Source organism: Mixophyes fleayi, chromosome 2 (genome assembly GCF_038048845.1).
Source record: "Mixophyes fleayi isolate aMixFle1 chromosome 2, aMixFle1.hap1, whole genome shotgun sequence".
Classification (NCBI taxonomy): Eukaryota; Metazoa; Chordata; class Amphibia; order Anura; family Limnodynastidae; genus Mixophyes; species Mixophyes fleayi.
This window is the reverse complement of record NC_134403.1, coordinates 257,069,383-257,089,122: the sequence shown is the minus strand read 5'-3', so window position 1 is coordinate 257,089,122 and position 19,740 is coordinate 257,069,383. Positions and strand designations below refer to the sequence as shown.

The 19,740-nt window shown below is 40.5% G+C and overlaps 1 protein-coding gene across 4 annotated transcripts in view; it reads right to left on the bottom strand.

Moving 5' to 3' along the window:
- Positions 1 to 19,740, bottom strand: part of EPS8L3 (EPS8 signaling adaptor L3) — a 91,392-nt gene that overhangs the window by 43,147 nt on the left and 28,505 nt on the right. For all 4 annotated transcript variants that reach the window (XM_075195939.1, XM_075195938.1, XM_075195941.1 and 1 more), the window contains 7 exons: positions 19,159 to 19,277; positions 11,423 to 11,532; positions 5,457 to 5,532; positions 5,240 to 5,310; positions 4,456 to 4,530; positions 4,231 to 4,379; positions 4,046 to 4,142 (listed from right to left, as the gene is read on the bottom strand). In XM_075195939.1, coding sequence (XP_075052040.1) covers positions 4,046 to 4,142; positions 4,231 to 4,379; positions 4,456 to 4,530; positions 5,240 to 5,310; positions 5,457 to 5,532; positions 11,423 to 11,532; positions 19,159 to 19,277 — 697 coding nt within the window. The remainder of the gene's footprint in view (positions 1 to 4,045; positions 4,143 to 4,230; positions 4,380 to 4,455; positions 4,531 to 5,239; positions 5,311 to 5,456; positions 5,533 to 11,422; positions 11,533 to 19,158; positions 19,278 to 19,740) is intronic.

Here is a 19,740-nt window from a genome sequence, read left to right as displayed (position 1 = left end):
TTATGTGAAGATCCAGATGTAATTGGGGATAATTTGGAAAACCCCTAATAATAGTGAGATGTGCAACAGTGTGAATGTTACACATGTTACGGTGGTAGAATCTAAACCTGTTTTTCCACTGACCTCTTGTCATGAGGTAGGGACAGGTGATAATGTTCCCGCAATTGTCTTAGAGTACCTCGGTTTGTTACCAGGTACCTGAATGTGACAGGAAAAATATATGTCTTAGTGTACCTGAAATGTGCAAACTAGGACTTGCTAAGTGGTTAGCACTTCTGCCTTACGACCATGGCCTTATCTGTATGGCGTTTGTATGTATGTCCTCCCCGTGTTTGCGTGAGTTTCCTCCAGGTGCTCCGGTTTCCTCCCACACTCCAAAAACATACTAATAGGCTAAGTGTTTCAACATTTAACCTGTGTGGTCCAGACATTGCCACTTTAAATTACCACTCATATAAGTCACGCACACATCACACTCAGCTGTTCACACGGAATCACTGCCTGTCAGCCTGCGGTGCCATCGGACATCTGCCTCTTCGCCTTTCAGATAAGTTTGCTTGTATTTACTTCGTGTTTGTGTGCCATCGTTTTTTTTTTTGTAGGTATAAGACAGCAGCACGGTGGCGTAGTGGTTAGCACATCTGCCTTGCAGCACTGGGGTCATGAGTTCAATTGGCCTTATCTGTGAGGAGTTTGTATGTTCTCCCCGTGTTTGCGGGGGTTTCCTCCGGGTGCTCCGGTTTCCTCCCACACTCCAAAAAACATACTGGTAGGTTAATTGGCTGCTAACAATTTACCCTAGTCTGTGTCTGTCTGTGTGTGTCTCTGTGTGTGTGTGTGTGTTAGGGATTTTAGACTGTACGCCCCAATGGGGCAGGGACTGATGTGAATGAGTTCTCTGTACAGCGCTGCGGAATTAGTGTCGCTATATAAATAAATGGTGATGATGATGATGATGATAAGGACATGTCGGAATTGTGGTAATCCGTAATCCGTACCCAACCCTTAATTACTGACCTTCCTGCTGCTCTCTCAATGAGCAGTGTCATGTTACAATCACACATTAATAAAGTATAGTACACTTTAAAGAAACTCACATACTGCACAAAAGCTCACAACAATCCACAAATGAACTCTTACTGCCTTTCTTAAGTATTAATCAGGATATCATTCTACTGGATGCAACTTTTCTCTTGTGAAATTCAAATACCAAACACCTGTTTGTTTAACCTTTGTGTAATGATCTCTATATTAAATTCAATCCTGCTATAGATTTTGATTTTACAGCCAGAAGGTCTAGAGAGTATTGATCTTTCTTCCAATATCAGTATGACATTGGAATATGAGTCTTCATGTTGTAAAACATTCCATGCTTAGAAAGCTCCCGGTATACATACACTAAGGATCAGCAGCACATCACACGGAGATTCTTCATTCTGCCTCTAATATACTGCAAGTACTCTGGGCGTTATTCGCCCATATCACTAAACCTTTGTTGTTCTATGTTTGGAACTCCTTTGCCCTATATTCCGGAAAGCACCAGCTCAGAACTATTTTGGAGGAATAGGAAAGTTACCCTATGGTTGGACTCAGGCCCGGAGCTCCCATTAGGCAAGGTTAGGCACTTGCCTAGGGCGCCGGGCTCTGGAGGGCGCCTGGAGGGCGCCACAGACTTCTAAAAGACTTTAAAACTGTGCGGCGACCGCTGACCATACCTGTCACGGCCGCCGCACAGCATTCAGATGCACGGGGAGGGGGGGAAGAGGCTATTTTGTCACCACCGCCGCCTCTCTGCTCCGTCTCCTCCCCTCCACTTTCTAGTGTCAGTGAGTGGAGGGGAGGAGACGGAGCAGAGAGGCGGCGGTGGTGAGACAAGGTAAGGAGAGGAGGGAGGAGGGAGGAGGGAGGAGGGCGGCAATTTTTGCGGGGGGGGGGGCAGCGATTTTTGCGGGGAGGGGGGGGTCGCCGCTTTTTTAAAAATGCCTAGGGCGCCGTGGAATCTAGCACCGGCCCTGGTTGGACTCTTCGGGACAATACTATAATAGACATTTTTGGGAAACCAAACATCTGTGCCCTGATAATTGATGCTGAGTTTACACTTATGTTATACTTATGTTCAACATTGTATATGTATCTTGACTTGTAACCACGTTTTTTGTTTCTTTCAGTGAGAGAAATTTGAAGTAAAATTTTGTTTATTTTTACAGCTTGGTTATATAGAGTTCATGTTTTAACTTACTGTCTTTGAGCACTTGGATACCCACCCCCCTTTTTTCTTTGTACTTTATATAAGTTTGGATCAGTTTGTTATCTATCTGGCAGCTTGGACAGGACATTAAGTTTCTCTATCTGGTTCAGTGCACATATCATTTGTTTGATTCTATGAGCATACAGGGCCTCATTTAGAATTAGGAGTAACTCCACCTAGAAAGAATTGGCAAAATCATGTTCAGGGGCAGGCTGAGCTGGGGGGCAGGGGGGCTGGTCCATAGTGGGCTACCTTGGGCTGGGTCACTGGGCCACCTACATTTTTTTTCCTTTAAAATAGGCTGCCAAGTCGAGTCTCGCCCCCCAGGGCCAAAAATTGCCAGCCCTCCCCTGATCATGTTATGCTGAAATGGGGGGAAAATTAAAATTGTGTGGATGTAAGATTTAGATTTCAGGTGGGCTTGCAGCACAGCTGAATTGCAGTGTAAATAAAACTGCCCAGTAATTCTGAACTACATGGAAAAGCAGGTAATATTTTATTTTTCTCTTCATCTGATCTGGGGGACCCTGCTTCACAATGGGGATATAGGAAGTAGGGGAGCCGAGCACTTCAAAGTTAATTAAAAAGAAGAAAGGACTCCTCTTCTCTTTATATCCCTCTCACCTGCAGACAATGAACAGTTTTTTCCTATGTGCTTGGAGTGGACACTTACCTCGCTTAGGCTGCAATTATTTTTCTTCTTGCTATATCTTCAGCAAGAAGGATCTCAGATCTGGGGGATCTGTCATGTAAATCTCATTTTCTTATTTTTTATTAAGATAGGGCAGTGCTACGAACTGTGCCATCTTTCCTGCCAAAGGTGGTGTCAGGGTTTCATATTTGCCAGGAAATGTTTTTCCCCTCTTTTCAGAAAGAAGGTTCTGGGGATAATCATAATTTTGCTTATCTTCTGGATGTAGTCAGATCATTCAAGATATATGTATCTGTAACTAGAACTGCTGGTGTTTGGAAGACGGATTCTATTCTAGTCCTGTGTTATGCCTGGAAGAGGGGTTAGCTATCAACTAAGCAGACCATTGCCAGATGGATAAGAATGACAATCCACCAGGCCTACATTTGTACAGGTAAACCTATGCCAGGTTATATTCCAGCTCATTCAACCAGATCAGTATTTCTTGGGAGGCGCAACACGGGGCCTCGGCGGAGCAAGCACGTTGGTCAGCAATCTGGTCCTCTGTCCATACTTTTACTAAATTCTATCATTTCAACATATTTGCATCCAGGGATGCTTGTTTTGGTAGAAAGGTTTTCCGCTCAGTAGTGCATGAGCGTATCCTCTCTTAGGGGCAGCTTTGGAACGTTCCCATGGTGGTGATGCAGGATCCCCCAGAAGAGAAAAGAGGAATTTTGTACTCACGTTAAATCCATTTCTCTGATGTCATCTGGGGGACACTGCAAATCCTCCCTTAGTTATGTTGTTTTTTGTTTATGTGATTATATATTGTACTGTTTCTGGGCTTTTTTAGTTATATACTGTTTGTCAGCAGATGGGGGGATATATATAGGGGAGCAAACCTTAATACTTCCTTACCTCTTAAGTGTTCATCTTCACTACTGAATATATCGCCATGGTGGAGCAGTGTCCACCAGCTGACATCAGAGAAATGGATTTAACATGAGTAAAAAAATCATGTTTTTGTATTTAAATCTCTTGCATAACAATGCTTTCCTGATACAAATTTGCAGGATTCGCTACTAACACTAAATGAGACCTGCAGAATCACCTTTAAAAACGCAAGCTGATATTTGAAAAATGCTTTTTACACCTCTTCATACCTCTGGCTGGCTACGTGGCACTGTATCCGGAGCAATCCATCCATCATAGAAAGTTGGTGTATATGAGGGTACCATGTTTCCATTGGGCCAGTCAGCTCTATAATGAAAAAATAATATGCATGAAAAAATATACTGACTTGAGAACAACTACCTTGGATAATTTGGAGTTTGGCCAGTGTCAATACCTAGTTCGAAGCCACCCTTCCCCCAAACTTGTCCAGAGTTGCCTTTCTTTATCTGTCACACATGAGCTCAACAGCGTTAAGGCCTTTTGTGTAAGAAAGGGAGATAGCACATCACTGGCGGTGTTCTTCCCTGGACATTTGGACAGGATCTGTAAAAAAAAAGAGTTGAAATTTATAATATGAATATATGCCAATGTAAAGGCAATTGTGTTCTTTAGTCCTTACCCTAGGCAGAAAGTTCATCATCATGTGGATTAATTCTACAGCACTTGGCTCGTACATCTGGTCTTTGACTTTTGCCTGGTGACATAATTTAGAAGTGTATGAATAAATGAAGAATGCTTTTGATGTGTATTCATGATATGCCTGTTTATCTCTAAATGGTGGAAAATTTGCTGGACAAGTGTCAAATTATAGAAGCAACTAAAGGAAAAATCATAAAGTCTTAGGGGTGTATTTATCAAGCACGGGTTCTGAAAAACCACCGAATCTCGGCGGTTTGCTGTCACTTTTTTAAAAGCCAATTTTATTAAAGAAAAGATAGGCTTTGTCTTCAATAAAATTGATGTTTTAAAAAAATGGCTGAAAACCGCAGAGAATCAGGGGATTTTCAGAATCGCCACTTGGTAAATATATCCCTTAACTGATTATTAACATTTGTTTACTGTATTGTGAACGGCAGAAACTAAAATTATTTTCCCCACTTCACTACTAAAGCTGCAGTTTACATGTCCAAAGCCCAAAGAACAGAAAGCAATATAGAAAAAAATATAAATGATGTAGTTAATACACACTCTACTGCTGGCACCCAACAGAAAGATGAAGATGAAGTGTGCCATTAGCATGATAGTAAAGTACTGATAATGTTTACTGATAAGAAAAATAATTCAAAATAAATCTGTAGAAAAGATTCAACTTGTTTGCATGTCCTGTTCTTAAATACATTTTTACACAGATAGTACATAACTAAAGTGTGTGTAAAAGGAAGGGAACTTTGCCAGTTACTCACCAATAAATTAAAACTGTACTTTATCTTCTGAAAACAATCTGTAAATTCTGCTTCTGGAATTGTTGATTTTCCTTTGAAAGAAAACAAAGTAAGAGAAAGTTTGTAGTGCACTTTGTAATAATCTTATTAATTTACATATCAATTTATTGTATCATTTATGTTGTCATTCCATTGAAGCTCATTTTTAGAATTTAGCTGTTACTTGTACGTCACTCACCTCTTTTTTTCTTTTTATCTGAATTCAGTTTGTCAGCAAATATCTCAATGTCCGCAAGTGTATGATTTAAAACTTCCTGATGTGAAATAAAATAATAACTGTTTATGCTGTAGTAACTTTTTTTCCAATGATAATTTTTTATTGAACTCACAATATAAATACAAAAAAATTCACATACTAACATATAAATAATAGTGTTTTTTTCATATTACAGTGAAAGACAGTATCAAAAACTTTTTTCTATTCCTTTATTTCTCAAAGGTATAAAATATTAAACAGATTGTTCATAGAGGACATATATACCCACACATTATCAGCACTCCGACATGGCTTTCTACATATCAAAAGGAGGATCTTTCACTAATATTCTCATACCATTTTGTAAATTGAAAACATTTGTGGATTTGATATTTAATATTAAGCGATAATAAATTTATATAACTTACTGTTATGATTCTGTTCAAAAACTAATTCCTTATAATTATAGCCATGGAGCCAGAAATGTGATACAAACTTTAACCTGTTTATTACAGCGAAAACATAGTCCAGGTGAAGCAAATTAAAGAAATACCAGTTCAGGCTTGATAAATCGATGGACTTCCAGGTATAGCAAAACAGCATGTAAATGATAATAAAAATACAGCAAGTAACTTAACTGAAGCCAGATCACACTAATACCCAGGAGTTCTCGGGAACTATGAGTTAGTAGTGTGTCCAGGCATGAGAGAGACATCAGGTAGGTTTCCAGGAGATAAGGTACAGGTGAGAAGCAGGAACTGGCTAAAACAAGGATATCCACAGAAACAGCAAATAGCAAAGCAGGTAATTCAGGGACAAACAAACATGAGCAAACTCAGGAACATCAATCACCAGCACATGAACCTGAGAGAAGCTGGTATAAGAAATGAGTGACACAGGTTTGCAATAATAAGGAGCAGATATTACCTCCTACCAGTGAGTAGAAAATGTCCATAGGAAAAAAACAGCACCTCTGGCGGCACGGAGGTAGTGCATTCAGGAACAGGACAAAGGCAGAGACCAACACAGAGCCCTAACAGTACCCCACCTTAAAGGAGCGGATTTCAGACGTTTCCACAAAGGTTCCATTCAGGCTCTTTTCTTCTTCTGTCTTTTCTCCTTCTGGGATCTTCTAGAAAATCCATTGAGCCCTTCTCCACAGGGGTGCAAACAAGACCCAATTCTTCAAAATCACAAGAAGTATGGTCAAGCTCATCAACTAAGTCTCTAGGAACATCAAATTCGGTTTCAGAGTCTGAGTGCCAACCTAAAGTTGGAACTGGACTTTTTATTTTAAGACCAGATAATGATACGCCCAAGAAGCCGGAAACCAAAGTTGGTGTCTGTTGTGGTTGATGTGGACTAGGAAGGACTTTTCCCTTCTGGTTAATTTTACTCTTTGCAGACATAAAAGGACAAATTGAGGCCATATGCACAGATGATTTATGAATTAACTTGAGAACTGATACAGAGGTTGAAGTTGAGGTGTGAATTGGAACAGAGGAATCGTGAACAGATGATTTGATGGAAGAGGGAGAATATTTTTGACAAACTGCATTAACAAAATCTACAGTGTTATAGATAATGGGATCATCGGAATTAAGAAGGGAGAGGGCCCAATTCTGTGGCTCCCCTCTAAAACTCATGATTATCGAACCCACTTGGTTAAATTGGTCGGCAAAGTAATCTGGAAATTCTTGAAACTACTTCATGGAAAGTTGAAGCACCGTAATAAACTGTTTGATGTCTCCATCAAAGAAGACTGGAGGAGGATCTGATGACTCAGAAGAGGCTTCTGGGCACTCTGGCTCACTAGCAGACTCTGGGTGCCCTGGTTCAATAACAGACTCTGGAGAGTTCCCGACTTGTGCAGCAGTCGCTGGAGAGTCCCCAGCTGGGACAGCAAGCTGGGCACACCTGACGGAAAGCCTGGACTGGACACACCACTCAGACTGGACAGCACTGTGAGAAGCCTCAGAGCAGACAGCACTGTGAGAAGCCTCAGAGCAGACATCACTGTGAAAAGCCTCAGAGCAGACAGCACTGGGAGAAGCCTCAGAGCAAACAACACTGTGAGAAGCCTCAGAGCAGACAGCACCAAGTGGCAACTCGGGCTGTACAGCATAGAGTGGCAACTTGGGCTGAGGAGACTGGAGGAACCCGGCCCCCTCTCGAGCAGACTGGAGGGACAGGGCCACCTCTGGAGCAGAATGAAGGGACAGGAACCCCTCCGGTTTGGACTTTTGGGGGCAGGTCCCCCTCTGGAGCAGACTGGAGAGGCAGCATCCCCTCTAGAGTGGACTGGAGGGGCAGCGCTCCCTCTGGAGTGGACTGTAAGGGTAGCTCCCCCTCTGGAATGGACTGTAAGGGCAGCGCCCCCTCTGTAACGGACTGTAAGGGCAGCGCCCTCTCGGAAGCAGGCTGTATCTCTGGAACGGAGACAGAAGCTTGCGACTTGGAACTGGAGCCAAAGGCTGAAGACTTGGGACCGGAAACAGAGGCTGGAGATTCAGCACTGGAGACAATGGCAGGAGACCCAGGACTAGAGACAGAGCCTGGCACCTCGGAACTGGTTGGCACCTCGGAGCTGGAGGCAGAGAATGGCACCTCAGAGCTGGAGGCAGAGGATGGCACCTCGGAGCTGGAGGCAGAGAATGGCACCTCTGAGCTGGAGGCAGAGGATGGCACCTCAGAGCTGAAGACAAAGGATGGCACCTCGGAGATGGAGACAGAGGATGGCGCCTCAGGACAGGCGGCTGGAACTGGCACCTCAAGACAGGCGACTGGAACTGGCGCCTCTGGACAGGCGGCTGGAACTGGCGCCTCAGGATAGGCGGCTGGAACTGGTGTCTCAGGACAGGCGGCTGGAACTGATGCCTCAGGACAGGCGGCTGGAACTGGTGCCTCAGGACAGGCGGCCGGAGCTGGTGGGCTATGCCTCATCCCAGGGAGCAGAACAGGTTGAAATGTAGAAACAGGAAGTGAAGTGCAAACAAATCCAGAATGAGGAAGAGAGCAAACAGAAAATGGTTCTGTACACTGTCGTGGTCTGCGGAGTAGTAAAAAGTGTACATAACTGGCACAGTAAAGAGGGAGATTCAGTCCTGCAGATTCTCCCATTGATAATGGAACAGTCTAAAAAAAGCCACATCGGAGTCTTGTTTCTAAATATAGACACCCTATTTACATATAACAACATAGATAGTATCATAACATATCTTAAATAAAATTCACATTTAACATTGAGTTCAAACATTTTCAACATTTTCTCCTCCTGAGTTTAACAGTAGGTCACTGCGCAAAGATAGTGCCAACAAGAAGAGAACACATTCGTAACTACCTATTCTTATTTTGAAAATGATTTGTGGGGTATATGCTCAATGAGGCCATAAATCTTAGGATGTTCTCTAGCTGAACTGTACTCTTGGGAATAACATCGGTTCACCATCAATTATCACTTTCAGTTTTGCAGGATATAACAATGCAAACTTGATGTTGTTTTCATATAAAGCTTTACATGTAGGTGTAAATTCTCTCTGCTACTGAGTAAGTGTAGCAGAACAATCTTGAAATCTAAGATATTTTCTTTGTCATGAAAATTAAGAACTTTTGCTATAAATGCCTATAGTGATTAGTATTGCTCGGAGATACATTTTCCAAAAGTAGGTATTTAGCAGGGGCGCACGCAGGGGGGGTTTCTGGTTCACCAGAAACCCTTCCCCTCCGCACTAAACATTGCCCTGTACTGTACAGCAGCCGCGGCGCTGTCACACAAGCATCCGTGGCAGTGCTGTATTGTACTACAATACAGCACTGCCGCAGACGCTTCTTTGACAGCGCCTCGACTGCTGTACAGTACAGCATCACCAAAAATAGAGCTGCTGCGCATGCGCGGCCGCATGCGCAGCAGCTCTCTCTCTCTCTCTCTCTCTTTTTTTGCCCCTGTTTAGCATGATTAACATTTCCCAAATCAGCAAAATGAGACAGGACAGTTCACAAAGCTCAGTAAGATATACAGCAGACTCCATGATTTTTCCCCAGTCACAGATATGCATATGTTATATATAGCTTCAGGTGTGTCTCAAGCATCCCGGTTTCCCCGATATTGTATCTTAAACTCCAGAATCAATCCATTAGCAATATCCATATCCACCCTTCCTTTTCCAAAGCAAGAATCCAATTATGTAGATACACAATCACAATCATATAGAGTTCCTACATATTAAGGAAAAGTTTTCCCAAGATATCAAACTTTTAAATCATATCTTAGTTGATCTAGAAGGGAGACAGCTTTCATACCTGTCATATACAATGTACGATATATGTGATATATAAATACCATTTTACATCCAGCACCATTAGTATTTTTTGTCACAACTCAAGTGGTATACAAATATCAATTCAGATCCAACACTTTTAGTATTTCTTCACACAACTCAGGTAGTGGGGAAAATATGTACTTTAGTCCAGGAGTATTTCTATCCATCAGCCATTTCCAAAATAGCACCGCAACAAGCTTCTTTATAATCATACCTCCAACCACTCAGCATCACATGGTAAAATCCAAAAACGTTACCGGTATCTGCCCATCGGGCTCCAAACAGGTTGGGGAGATCTTTTCCCAAAAAAAGCCCTCATAACCATATACTGTAGGACCAATGGCTCTCCCTAAAATTACACACCAATGCGTGTGATAAATGATCCGCAGCGCAAAATGGAGCCAAGCTCTGGTGGTAGAGAAATTTGTTTCCCGCACTATAAATAACACCGCTGGTATATCCAAAACTGCACCAACCTCAGATTGTTTTCTCTACATTAGAGGAATCCTTTTTTCTCGTCCATGAGAGCCGCAGTAAAACGCTGCCTCACATGAAGCACCGCCCACTGGAAGCCATCATCGGCACCCGACCTTCAACAGTAGTTTTTTAACTACAGTCCTCAGGACCCACTAACAGTGCAAGATTTCCAGGTGACCAGTGAAATAATTATACCACCTGCTACACTGTGTCAGTCAGTAATGAATACACCTGTGCTCCAGCAAGGAGATATGGAAAACATGTACTGCTAGGAGGTCCTGAGGACTGGAGTTGAGAAAACACTGTTCTAAACAATTGTTATCCAATAATTCTAGGGCTACTAATTCATCATCATTAAGAAAAAAATCAAGAACTCCATATTGTTTTGGGTAATCATTACACTATGAATCAATAACTTTTTTTTACATACAATACCCATAGTTCGCCTCTTACATTGTCTATATGAAGAAAATGCATCATATTCTATATACTGCTCTGCTGAACATCCCATTCTGATGGTCAGTAAAGCAATTGAAAAAATTCACTAATGTGCCCTGGTTGTATTACAAGAAAAATTACACAGGACTCTTCTTAAATACAATCATGGAACACAAAAAGATGCTCCCACATGTGGATGGATTAACTAGGTATACTTAGCAAGGAGCCATGGCCAAAAAAATTGGTTCAGTAATGGATGGTCCCCATAATACTCTTCTGCAAAAAAATGCAAGATATGGATTAATAGGGATAGGAGGTGCTATGGTTTATTTTGTTCAAGTGCCATGTCTCCTAGTAGTTGGTCCTTTAACCTATGTGCAAGGTCTAGGTATCACCATGACAAACATATAAAGTACTGTGTACTACCAGTTAATAACCAATTTCACATTTTAATATTATTTTTAAAGCTGTGCTTATTTTGTGAATTTTCAAATTCCGTTGAGTAAAATAGGAAAATGCTTTTCCAAGTGCAATTCATAAAGAATATCAACCAGTGTGGGCCAGTAATTATATCAGTCAGTTAATTATCTTGTCAATCAATTCATTTGAATTATTAGAGGAAGCACAGCTGATTTTGTTAGTCTTATATATGCAGAAAATACCATGATACATTGAAGAGTAAAAAGAACCCAGGTGAATAAATTGTATACCTACAATATCACGTTCTGTCTCTGCCATTTGGTCAGAGTTGTGTGATTGGGTGTGTGACGGTGGCCGGACGGATATGGGCTTTGGCTCAAACCTTCTCTGCAAAATAGGAGAATCTACAAGAGAACACATTATAGAGTTACATTTATGGTAATACATTAAGCAAAATGCAGCCATATTTAATCCATTAGCAGAGCAGTACCGTTTTTCCTTGAAATCTCTGTGTGAATCCATCATACTCCATTTTCTCAAACTCTATGTGGTCACTGACTCCTTTTTTTTAATTGTCTAATCCTCTATGTTACTCATGTTTTTCCAGCGGAAACCTACAACAAGACTGCCTCATAGCATATACTTTTTTTAGATTTTGATTGTTGTTCAATTTGTTCCTTAGTAAAAGGTCTCGCAAGCATGGTCTTGTTTATCGTTTGATTATATTGTAGTTGTATGTAATGTTTATGCACATTCTAATAACTGTACAGCAATTTGTAAAATAAGTGTGCATTACAAATACTGTACAATGATAATAATAATAATAAAAAGATTGAAATTCTATAGACATATCTGAACCCCAATTTTTAAAAACCTTGTAGGTTTTGACAAACAAATTGTGAACCAAATTTTGGATTCAGTAACTCCTTACTTGTCACCCGGGCTTTCTACTGATTTTTGTTTTGTTTTCCCAATGTCCCTATTTTACTGACACAAATGAATACAATGTATGTTAGCAATACAAAGAATGAGTGGATATCTGAACACTTATATTGATGGGAACGAAACTCAGTTGTTAGCTGCCATGCCCCATCCATAACATGAAATTGTACACTCTGATGTGGCTATATTTTGAGTACTGCTATACTCTCTTGTTAGTTGTTCGTTATGCTGCACAAGTCATTCCAGGCTCTGGCAGCCCATTCATAAACACTCTGTTTATGACCAGAGACACCATTTGTTATTTGGGTGATGGCCCATTTTTGATACTCTTGTGACAATTCCAGTTGCTCCGGATGCATTCATGCCAGTGTTTCTTTCACCCTTTACCAAGCCTAGTTCAAAATAACTTTTTTGACTTGCTCCCACCTTTAAATAGCAGATAGCATTGCTTGCATATATGAGCTGTCAGTCTATAAGCAGTCAGTTACATGGCTAGGGCTGGTGAACTTACTAAACTGGCAATTAATTTTACATCTCTTGTAGCCTAAACAATAGACAGGAGTTATAGAAGATGACTGCCAACACTCAATATAAGTAAAATGTAACATAATGTTATTAATGCTTTAAGATATTATACTGAAAATCACATCTTATCAGTGCTCAGACTGTCTGGGATTGGATAAAAATGAATTGGCATACTGTAGTCTTATCAGCATTTGAAAACAATTTCCAGCTTGCTTTAATGCAGTTGAATTTGTGCAGATTAGGCCATTAAGGAGAGCAAGGCAAAAAAAACCTACATTTGATCCTGGACAAACCATGTTACAATGTAAGGGGTGCCAAATAGTTCATTATTTTGCATGCAAGTTAAATACTGGCTGTTTTTTCATGTAGCACTCAGTTACTTGATAGCTTTATTGGACACTGAAATTTAAAGTTGATCTAGGACATGCTTTACCCCAACTTTAAATCTGTCCCCAGATTTTAAATGTATCTCCCCCTCCAATCCAACACGGTTTTGCCAAGGTGCAAAGTTACTCCTTTTTTTTGCTTTGCTCTCCTTAATATTTCAGGCTCATTGAGCCTTGATTGGAGTTAAGTGCAAGTCCAGCTAAGTGGTGGAAATTTTCACCTGGACAAAGTATGCGTAGGTGCAATGAATGCAAATGTATTTCTTTGCATATACGGAAAATACTGCCTACTTTTGCCACAAATACTGGGAAGCCTTATTTTGACACTGTTATGTCGAGTTGAGCTACGATACATCCCGTCCCATCTCCAAATCTGTCCGCTCATTTTAAATTGCTACCTTCCACCCGAGTCAGTGGCAGTTATGGTTGAATTGCACCTTCTAGCCGGATTTACTCCTAATACTATATGAGGCCTATTGTGTGCTAGGCATAGAAAAACTAAGCAATATATCACTGGGAGTGATTATAAAATAACTTTATCAAATTTTACCAAACATAACCACTGGACATGACCATAATACATGTCTTTTACACTCTATAAAGACATAGGACACTACCTAATATGATATGACCATAGCAAAATTATAACGGACGCATGGCCCATTGATGTTTCTGAAAAGAATACTTGTAAATTCAGTGTGATCTATTGTACATTAGTTACCTCCTGCACTGATCACAGACTGATAATTCACATTACCAACCCTGTCAACCTCATTGTCAGGTGATGCACCGGGTGTCGCCATTTATTCTGCATCAAGGAAAAGGGGAGACTGAAAACATTTAATTCTGTTCAGTGTGAGACATACAGAGGAATTTGGCTGACAGATGGCATTGCAGGACCTGCAGCATACTCTGCCAGTTTAACTGCAGCGGAAAGATTCATGGGTAGGTTTTGGTGTTTAGGTTTAGGATATATCGGGAAAAAGATGAAAAAAATATATTAAAGAATATGAATTAAAAATTGTATTGTAAAAAAAAATGTGTACAGTCTTGGCCAAAAGTTTTGAGAATGACACAAATATTGGTATTCACAAAATTTGCTGCTTCAGTGTTTTTATAACTTTTTGTCAGATGTTGCTATGGTTATACTGAAGTAAAATTACAAGCATTTCATAATTGTCAAAAGCTTTTATTGACAATTACATTAAGTTTATGCAAACAGTCAATATTTGCAGTGTTGAAACTTCTTTTTGAAACCTGCAATTCGCCCTGGCATGCTGTCAATCAACTTCTAGGCCACAAACTGACTGATGGCTGGCCATTCTTGTCTAATCAATGCTTGGAGTTTGCCAGAATTTGTGGGATTTTGTTTGTCCTCCCGCTTTTTGGGGATTGACCACAAGTTCTCAATGGGATTAAGGTCTGGGGAGTTTCCTGCCATGGACCCAAAATTTCAATGTTTTGATCCCCGAACCACTTAGTTATCCCTTTTTCCTTATGGCAAGGTGCTCCTTCATGCTGGAAAAGGCATTGTTCAATACCGAACTGTTCTTGGATGGTTGGGAGAAGTTGCTCTTGGAAGATGTTTTGGTACCATTCTCTATTCATGGCTGTGTTCTTAGGCAAAATTGTGAGTAAATCCACTCCCTTGGCTGAAACACACATGAATGGTCTTAGGATACTTTGCTGATGGCATGACACAGGACTAATGGTAGCGCCCACCTTTCCTTCTCCGGACAAGCGTGTTTCCAGATGCCCCAAACAATCTGAAAGGGGATTTACAGGAAAAAATGACTTTACTCCAGTCCTCAGCAGTCTAATCCCTGTACCTTTTGCAGAATATCAGTCTGTCCCTGATGTTTTTTCTGGAGAGAAGTGGCTTCTTTGCTGGCTTTCTTGACAACAGGCCATCCTCCAAATGTCTTCGCCTCACTGTGCGTGCAGATTCACTCAAACCTGCTTACTGCCATTCTTGAGCAAGCTCTGCACTGGTGGTGCCCCGATGCCACAGCTGAATCAAATTTAGGAGATGGTCCTGTCGCTTGCTGGGTGTTTAAGGGCGCCCTGAACCACAACTATTGATCCTCTCTCCTTGAAGTTCTTGATGATCCAATAATGGTTGATTTAGGTGCAATCTTACTAGCAGCAATATCCTTGCCTGTAAAGCCTTTTTTGTGCAAAGCAATGATGAATGCACATGTTTCTTTGCAGATAACCGTGGATAACAGAGGAAGAACAATGATTTCAAGTACCACCCTCCTTTTAAAGCTTCCAGTCTGTTATTTTAACTCAATCAGCATGACAGAGTGATCTCCAGCCTAGTCCTCATCAACACTTTCACCTGTGGTAACGAGAGAATCACTGATCTGATGTCAGCTGGTTCTTTTGTGGCAGGGCTGAAATGCAGTGGAAATGTTGTTTTTGGTATAAAGTTCATTGTCATGGCAAAGAGGGACTATGAGATTAATTCCAATTCATCTGATCACTCTTCATGATATTCTGGAGTATATGCAAATTGCCATCATAAAAACTAAGGCAGGAGACTTTCTCAAAACCAATATTTGTGTCATTCTCAAAACTTTTGGCTATGACTGTATATGTGTCTGAAAGCATTTTATTATATCTTTCCTCTGAGTTCTTTAAAGCATATGGCTGTGGGTATCCTTGGTGAAATAGCCTTATAAATAACATAATTACATTACCCCACATATAAACTCCTGTAACGAGGATCTGTGAGTTTTGATGTCATCACTTCATTGTATACTAGGAAAACTTTTATATTAAAAGGATTAATAAATACATCCCGCACTGTAAATTAATATACATATTAGAAGTCACCTCAGATTTCCTTGATCTGCGGGCAGCATGATAGCACAGTGGTTAGCTTTGCTGTCACACAGAGCCTGTGTCATGCATTTGATTCAGACTAGAGCCCTATCTGTGTGTATTTTGTCCCCGTGTTCACATGAGTTTCCTCCCACAGTCCAAAAACATATCAGGTTAATAGGCATCTGACAAAGTCTATGTGTGTGTGACAGGGAATTTAGATTGTAAGCTCTAATGGGGTAGGGACTGATGTGAATGACTATACACCAATCAGCCACAACATTAAAACCACCTGCCTAATATTGTGTAGCTCTCCCATGTGACACCAAAACAGCTCTGATCTGTCGAGGCATGGACTTCACAAGACCTCTGAAGGTGTCCTGTGGTATCTGGCTCCAAGATGTCAGCAGCAGAACCTTTAAGTCCTGTAAGTTGTGAGGTGCTGTCTAATATATACCACCCCTTAACATGTGCCATTGTAACGAGATAATAAATGTTATTCACTTCACTTGCCAGTGGTTTAAATGTTGTGGCTGTGTAATATGATTGGCACTATATAAATAAACAACATTAGTTGTAATCTGTATGGAAGCACTAGGGGACAACCTTGTCCCTTCATGTGGTCACAGATTTCTTTGGTGACTTCATTTTCTTATAATTTACAATACATTGTGTATCAAAGAGGCTTGACACTAGAGACGTTCACTGACCCTCGTGTTTTGGATTTGATTTTAGTTTTGGATCTCTATTAACTTTGTGTTTTGGTTTTGTTATAGGCAAAACCACCTTCATGTGTTTTGGTGATGGTTTTGGTTTTGGACCTGAATTTTGTTTTAAAAATGCTAAAATATGCTAAAATCACATCATTTGGCTCTTTTTTTTAGATGATGAGGAGCTAATTTTGGATAAGTAGAACTAAACTGAGCATAGGTCATAGGTTTACGTGCAGTTATATCAGAATATATTATGTATAATATGATTTGGTAATTCCTGCTCATGTAGCTGAATAAAGGCCAACAAACTAAGATTAGTAATAAAGCTTTGATCCAAGGTAGTATGAGTATAAATGTCTGTCTTGTGCAACCAGTCTCTAAGGTGCCGCAATTGGGTCGCTTGATTATATCTAGTGACATTTGGCAAATTCAGCCACTCTCTATCGCTAGGCTCCTGTAATTGGATCAGCCCAATTTGCTTTTTTTTGGAGTTCCAGATAAAACGTCTAAAATCTGCATCGAGTCTAGCTGAATCTGATCTAGTCAGTAGTAACGGTAATACTTGAAGTGGTTACAGGAGTTGAGGAAATATAATCATTTTAATTATGTTTATTCTGCCTCCGTAAGAGAGACATAAATGTTTCCAACCTCTCATCTCATGTTCCACTGAATTTATCACCTTAGAAATATTGAGGTCATATAAACAATGAATATCTCTCGGAAGTCGGATGACCAGGTATCACATGGCCGATCTTGCCCAAGTAATGGGAATATCTTGTGCCCAGGTTTGAATTATGACATCTTTACCTAGGTACATTGCAGTGGACTTCTTAAAATTAACAGAGAACCCCCGAGACAGATCCAAACTCCACTATTCGAACCATAAGAGATCTAAGCGAAACTTCAGGATTAGATTATATATATCATTACATCATCAGCAAAAGCTGTGATTTTGATTTATTGATCTCCAATTTTTATCCCCCCCAAATGCTTCCAATTTTGCAAGACTCTTAGCATAGGGTCCAATACCAAATTAAAGAGTAATGGAGAGAGTGGGCACCCTTGGCGAGTACCTCTAGACATTTCCAGTGGGGAACCGGTGATTCCATTGACCAAGAGGGATGTTTTAGGAGAAGTGTATAGAAAACCGATTAGGGCTCTTATATCGGTGAAATTGGTGAAATTCATACAGAAATGGCCATGCAACAGAGTCAAAAGCCTTTTGAGCATCTAGACTAAGAAGCTTGTTAGAAGTAGATCCTAAATTTGAGGCCACCTCCCATAATTTTAAGAAAACAATCTGGTATGCCCATGTGGCTTGAAAGTTGCTCAGGCCATAAGATTTACCCCATACTTTCTTTTAAGTTCCTAATATGGTAAAACAGTTACAGGGATCCATTCCCACTTGTTCATTTGGGGGCACCGGGAGTGTGAAGTAAGGGATATCCTGTAACCCGAGTTAAGCATTTGAGGTGCAAAAAGGGGACTGTGCTTTGAAAACCAGGACACATGGAAACACTAATGATACATATACAGGTATGGGATCTCTTATCTGGAATGCCATAATTCAAAAAGTTCCAATAGCAGAAATGAAAGACATTAATGTTTTTGTCACACACAGGCATTAGCCCTTATGACAAGGTGTTCCTTTCTACAGTTACTATGAGTGCTCCTTATTAAGCAGGAGAATTCCTGGAGCAGTGTGGGGAAAGACAGGGGTTATTCTTAAATGTGCTTTATTACATTTTAGCCATAGTGCTATGAAAGATGAAAAAAAACCTTATCTGGAAAATCCCAAGTCCCAAGCATTCCGTATAATATATGTCCTACCTCTACATGGCTAAATGTATCTTTTTTATTAGCTTGTGAATTTATCTATGTGTAACAGACATGGTGGTACTATATATTTACTGACTTTTGTGCTTTTCTCCTTTATTCCTATAGATATAAGGCAAGGGGGCCTCACCTAAAATGAAGTTCATCAGTGAGCCAGCCTCACAGAATCTCTGCCCTAGACAAGTATTAGAACAGCCATTCTTTTATTTACTTGGCCACAAAAGCTATGATCCGAGGGCGCAGAGAGATTTCCAAATAGCCGAATCTTTAGCCATACACAGGAATGTCTTAATCAACACGAGTAAATCGCCCTTCTACTGAACTAATATATAAGAGCTGTGTCAATTCATTTGTATCTCATATCGCATATTGATGCTGATGATATAGTAAAGCCATTTAGCTTGAAGTCGAGAAAATTTTAAAAAGCTTGAACAGTAAGCAAACATGCAGCTCGTAGAAATCCTAGTGAGTTTCACAATACATATAGGGCTTTGTCAGTGGAAAGGGACACCTGAAGTGATATTTTAGAGATCGGGTCATTCAGTGAACGGACCCAATAACTGGATCCCAATGTGACCTAGCATTGGATTTTTAAGCACTGAATTGCGTGAAAGCGGGTCAACACAATTTATTAAATTATATTTATGGTGAATATGAAAGACAACTACACAAAAACTATTTTATTTGAAAGGTCCCTGATTTTTATAATGTTTCACATTTTTGGGTGTAATTATTATTCTCCTCCACAGAAATCACTAGTTTGTCGTGGTTATATTGTATACTGTACAAGAGTAATACAAACCCTGAGGAGAGTCTCTGCTTGAATGTGATAATATAGGACTCTCCATTGCTGCCCTCTGTTGCGGGAGATATCCAGGTTCACTTACATCATTCTGCACAGGGAAGTTCTGCAGTTTATTTCTAAAGGAACAAGAATGATTAGAATATAGAATTAGAAGATGGCATCTGAAAATGAGCAGTGTTGAAATTCTAAATTCTGTTTTCTGCCTGTAGATAATGGACCATTGTGGAGGCACTAGGATATTGGAGTAGGGGAGGTGTAGGTAGAGCGACAACTCATGACATGCTTGTAGTTGGGAGAATGGTGGCTTACCCAGAAAATGTAAGTTTGGACGACTATGTATCATGTTTCCTAAAGTCTGTTTTCCTATATTTTCTGTAAAAAATTCTGATGGAGCTCCCAAGGTTTCTATGGAAGGGGGGGGGGGGTCCTTTTATAGCTCATGTACCATTTGACTAACTGGGCTGCTTCTGCTCTTCACTTCTTGCTCAGGAAGGGAGCAGCAGTGTTCCCCACCCTTCTAAACAGAATTTAATTTTGGATTACTGGTTCGCACACAGGGCATGTTAGGGCTTAGGTGGT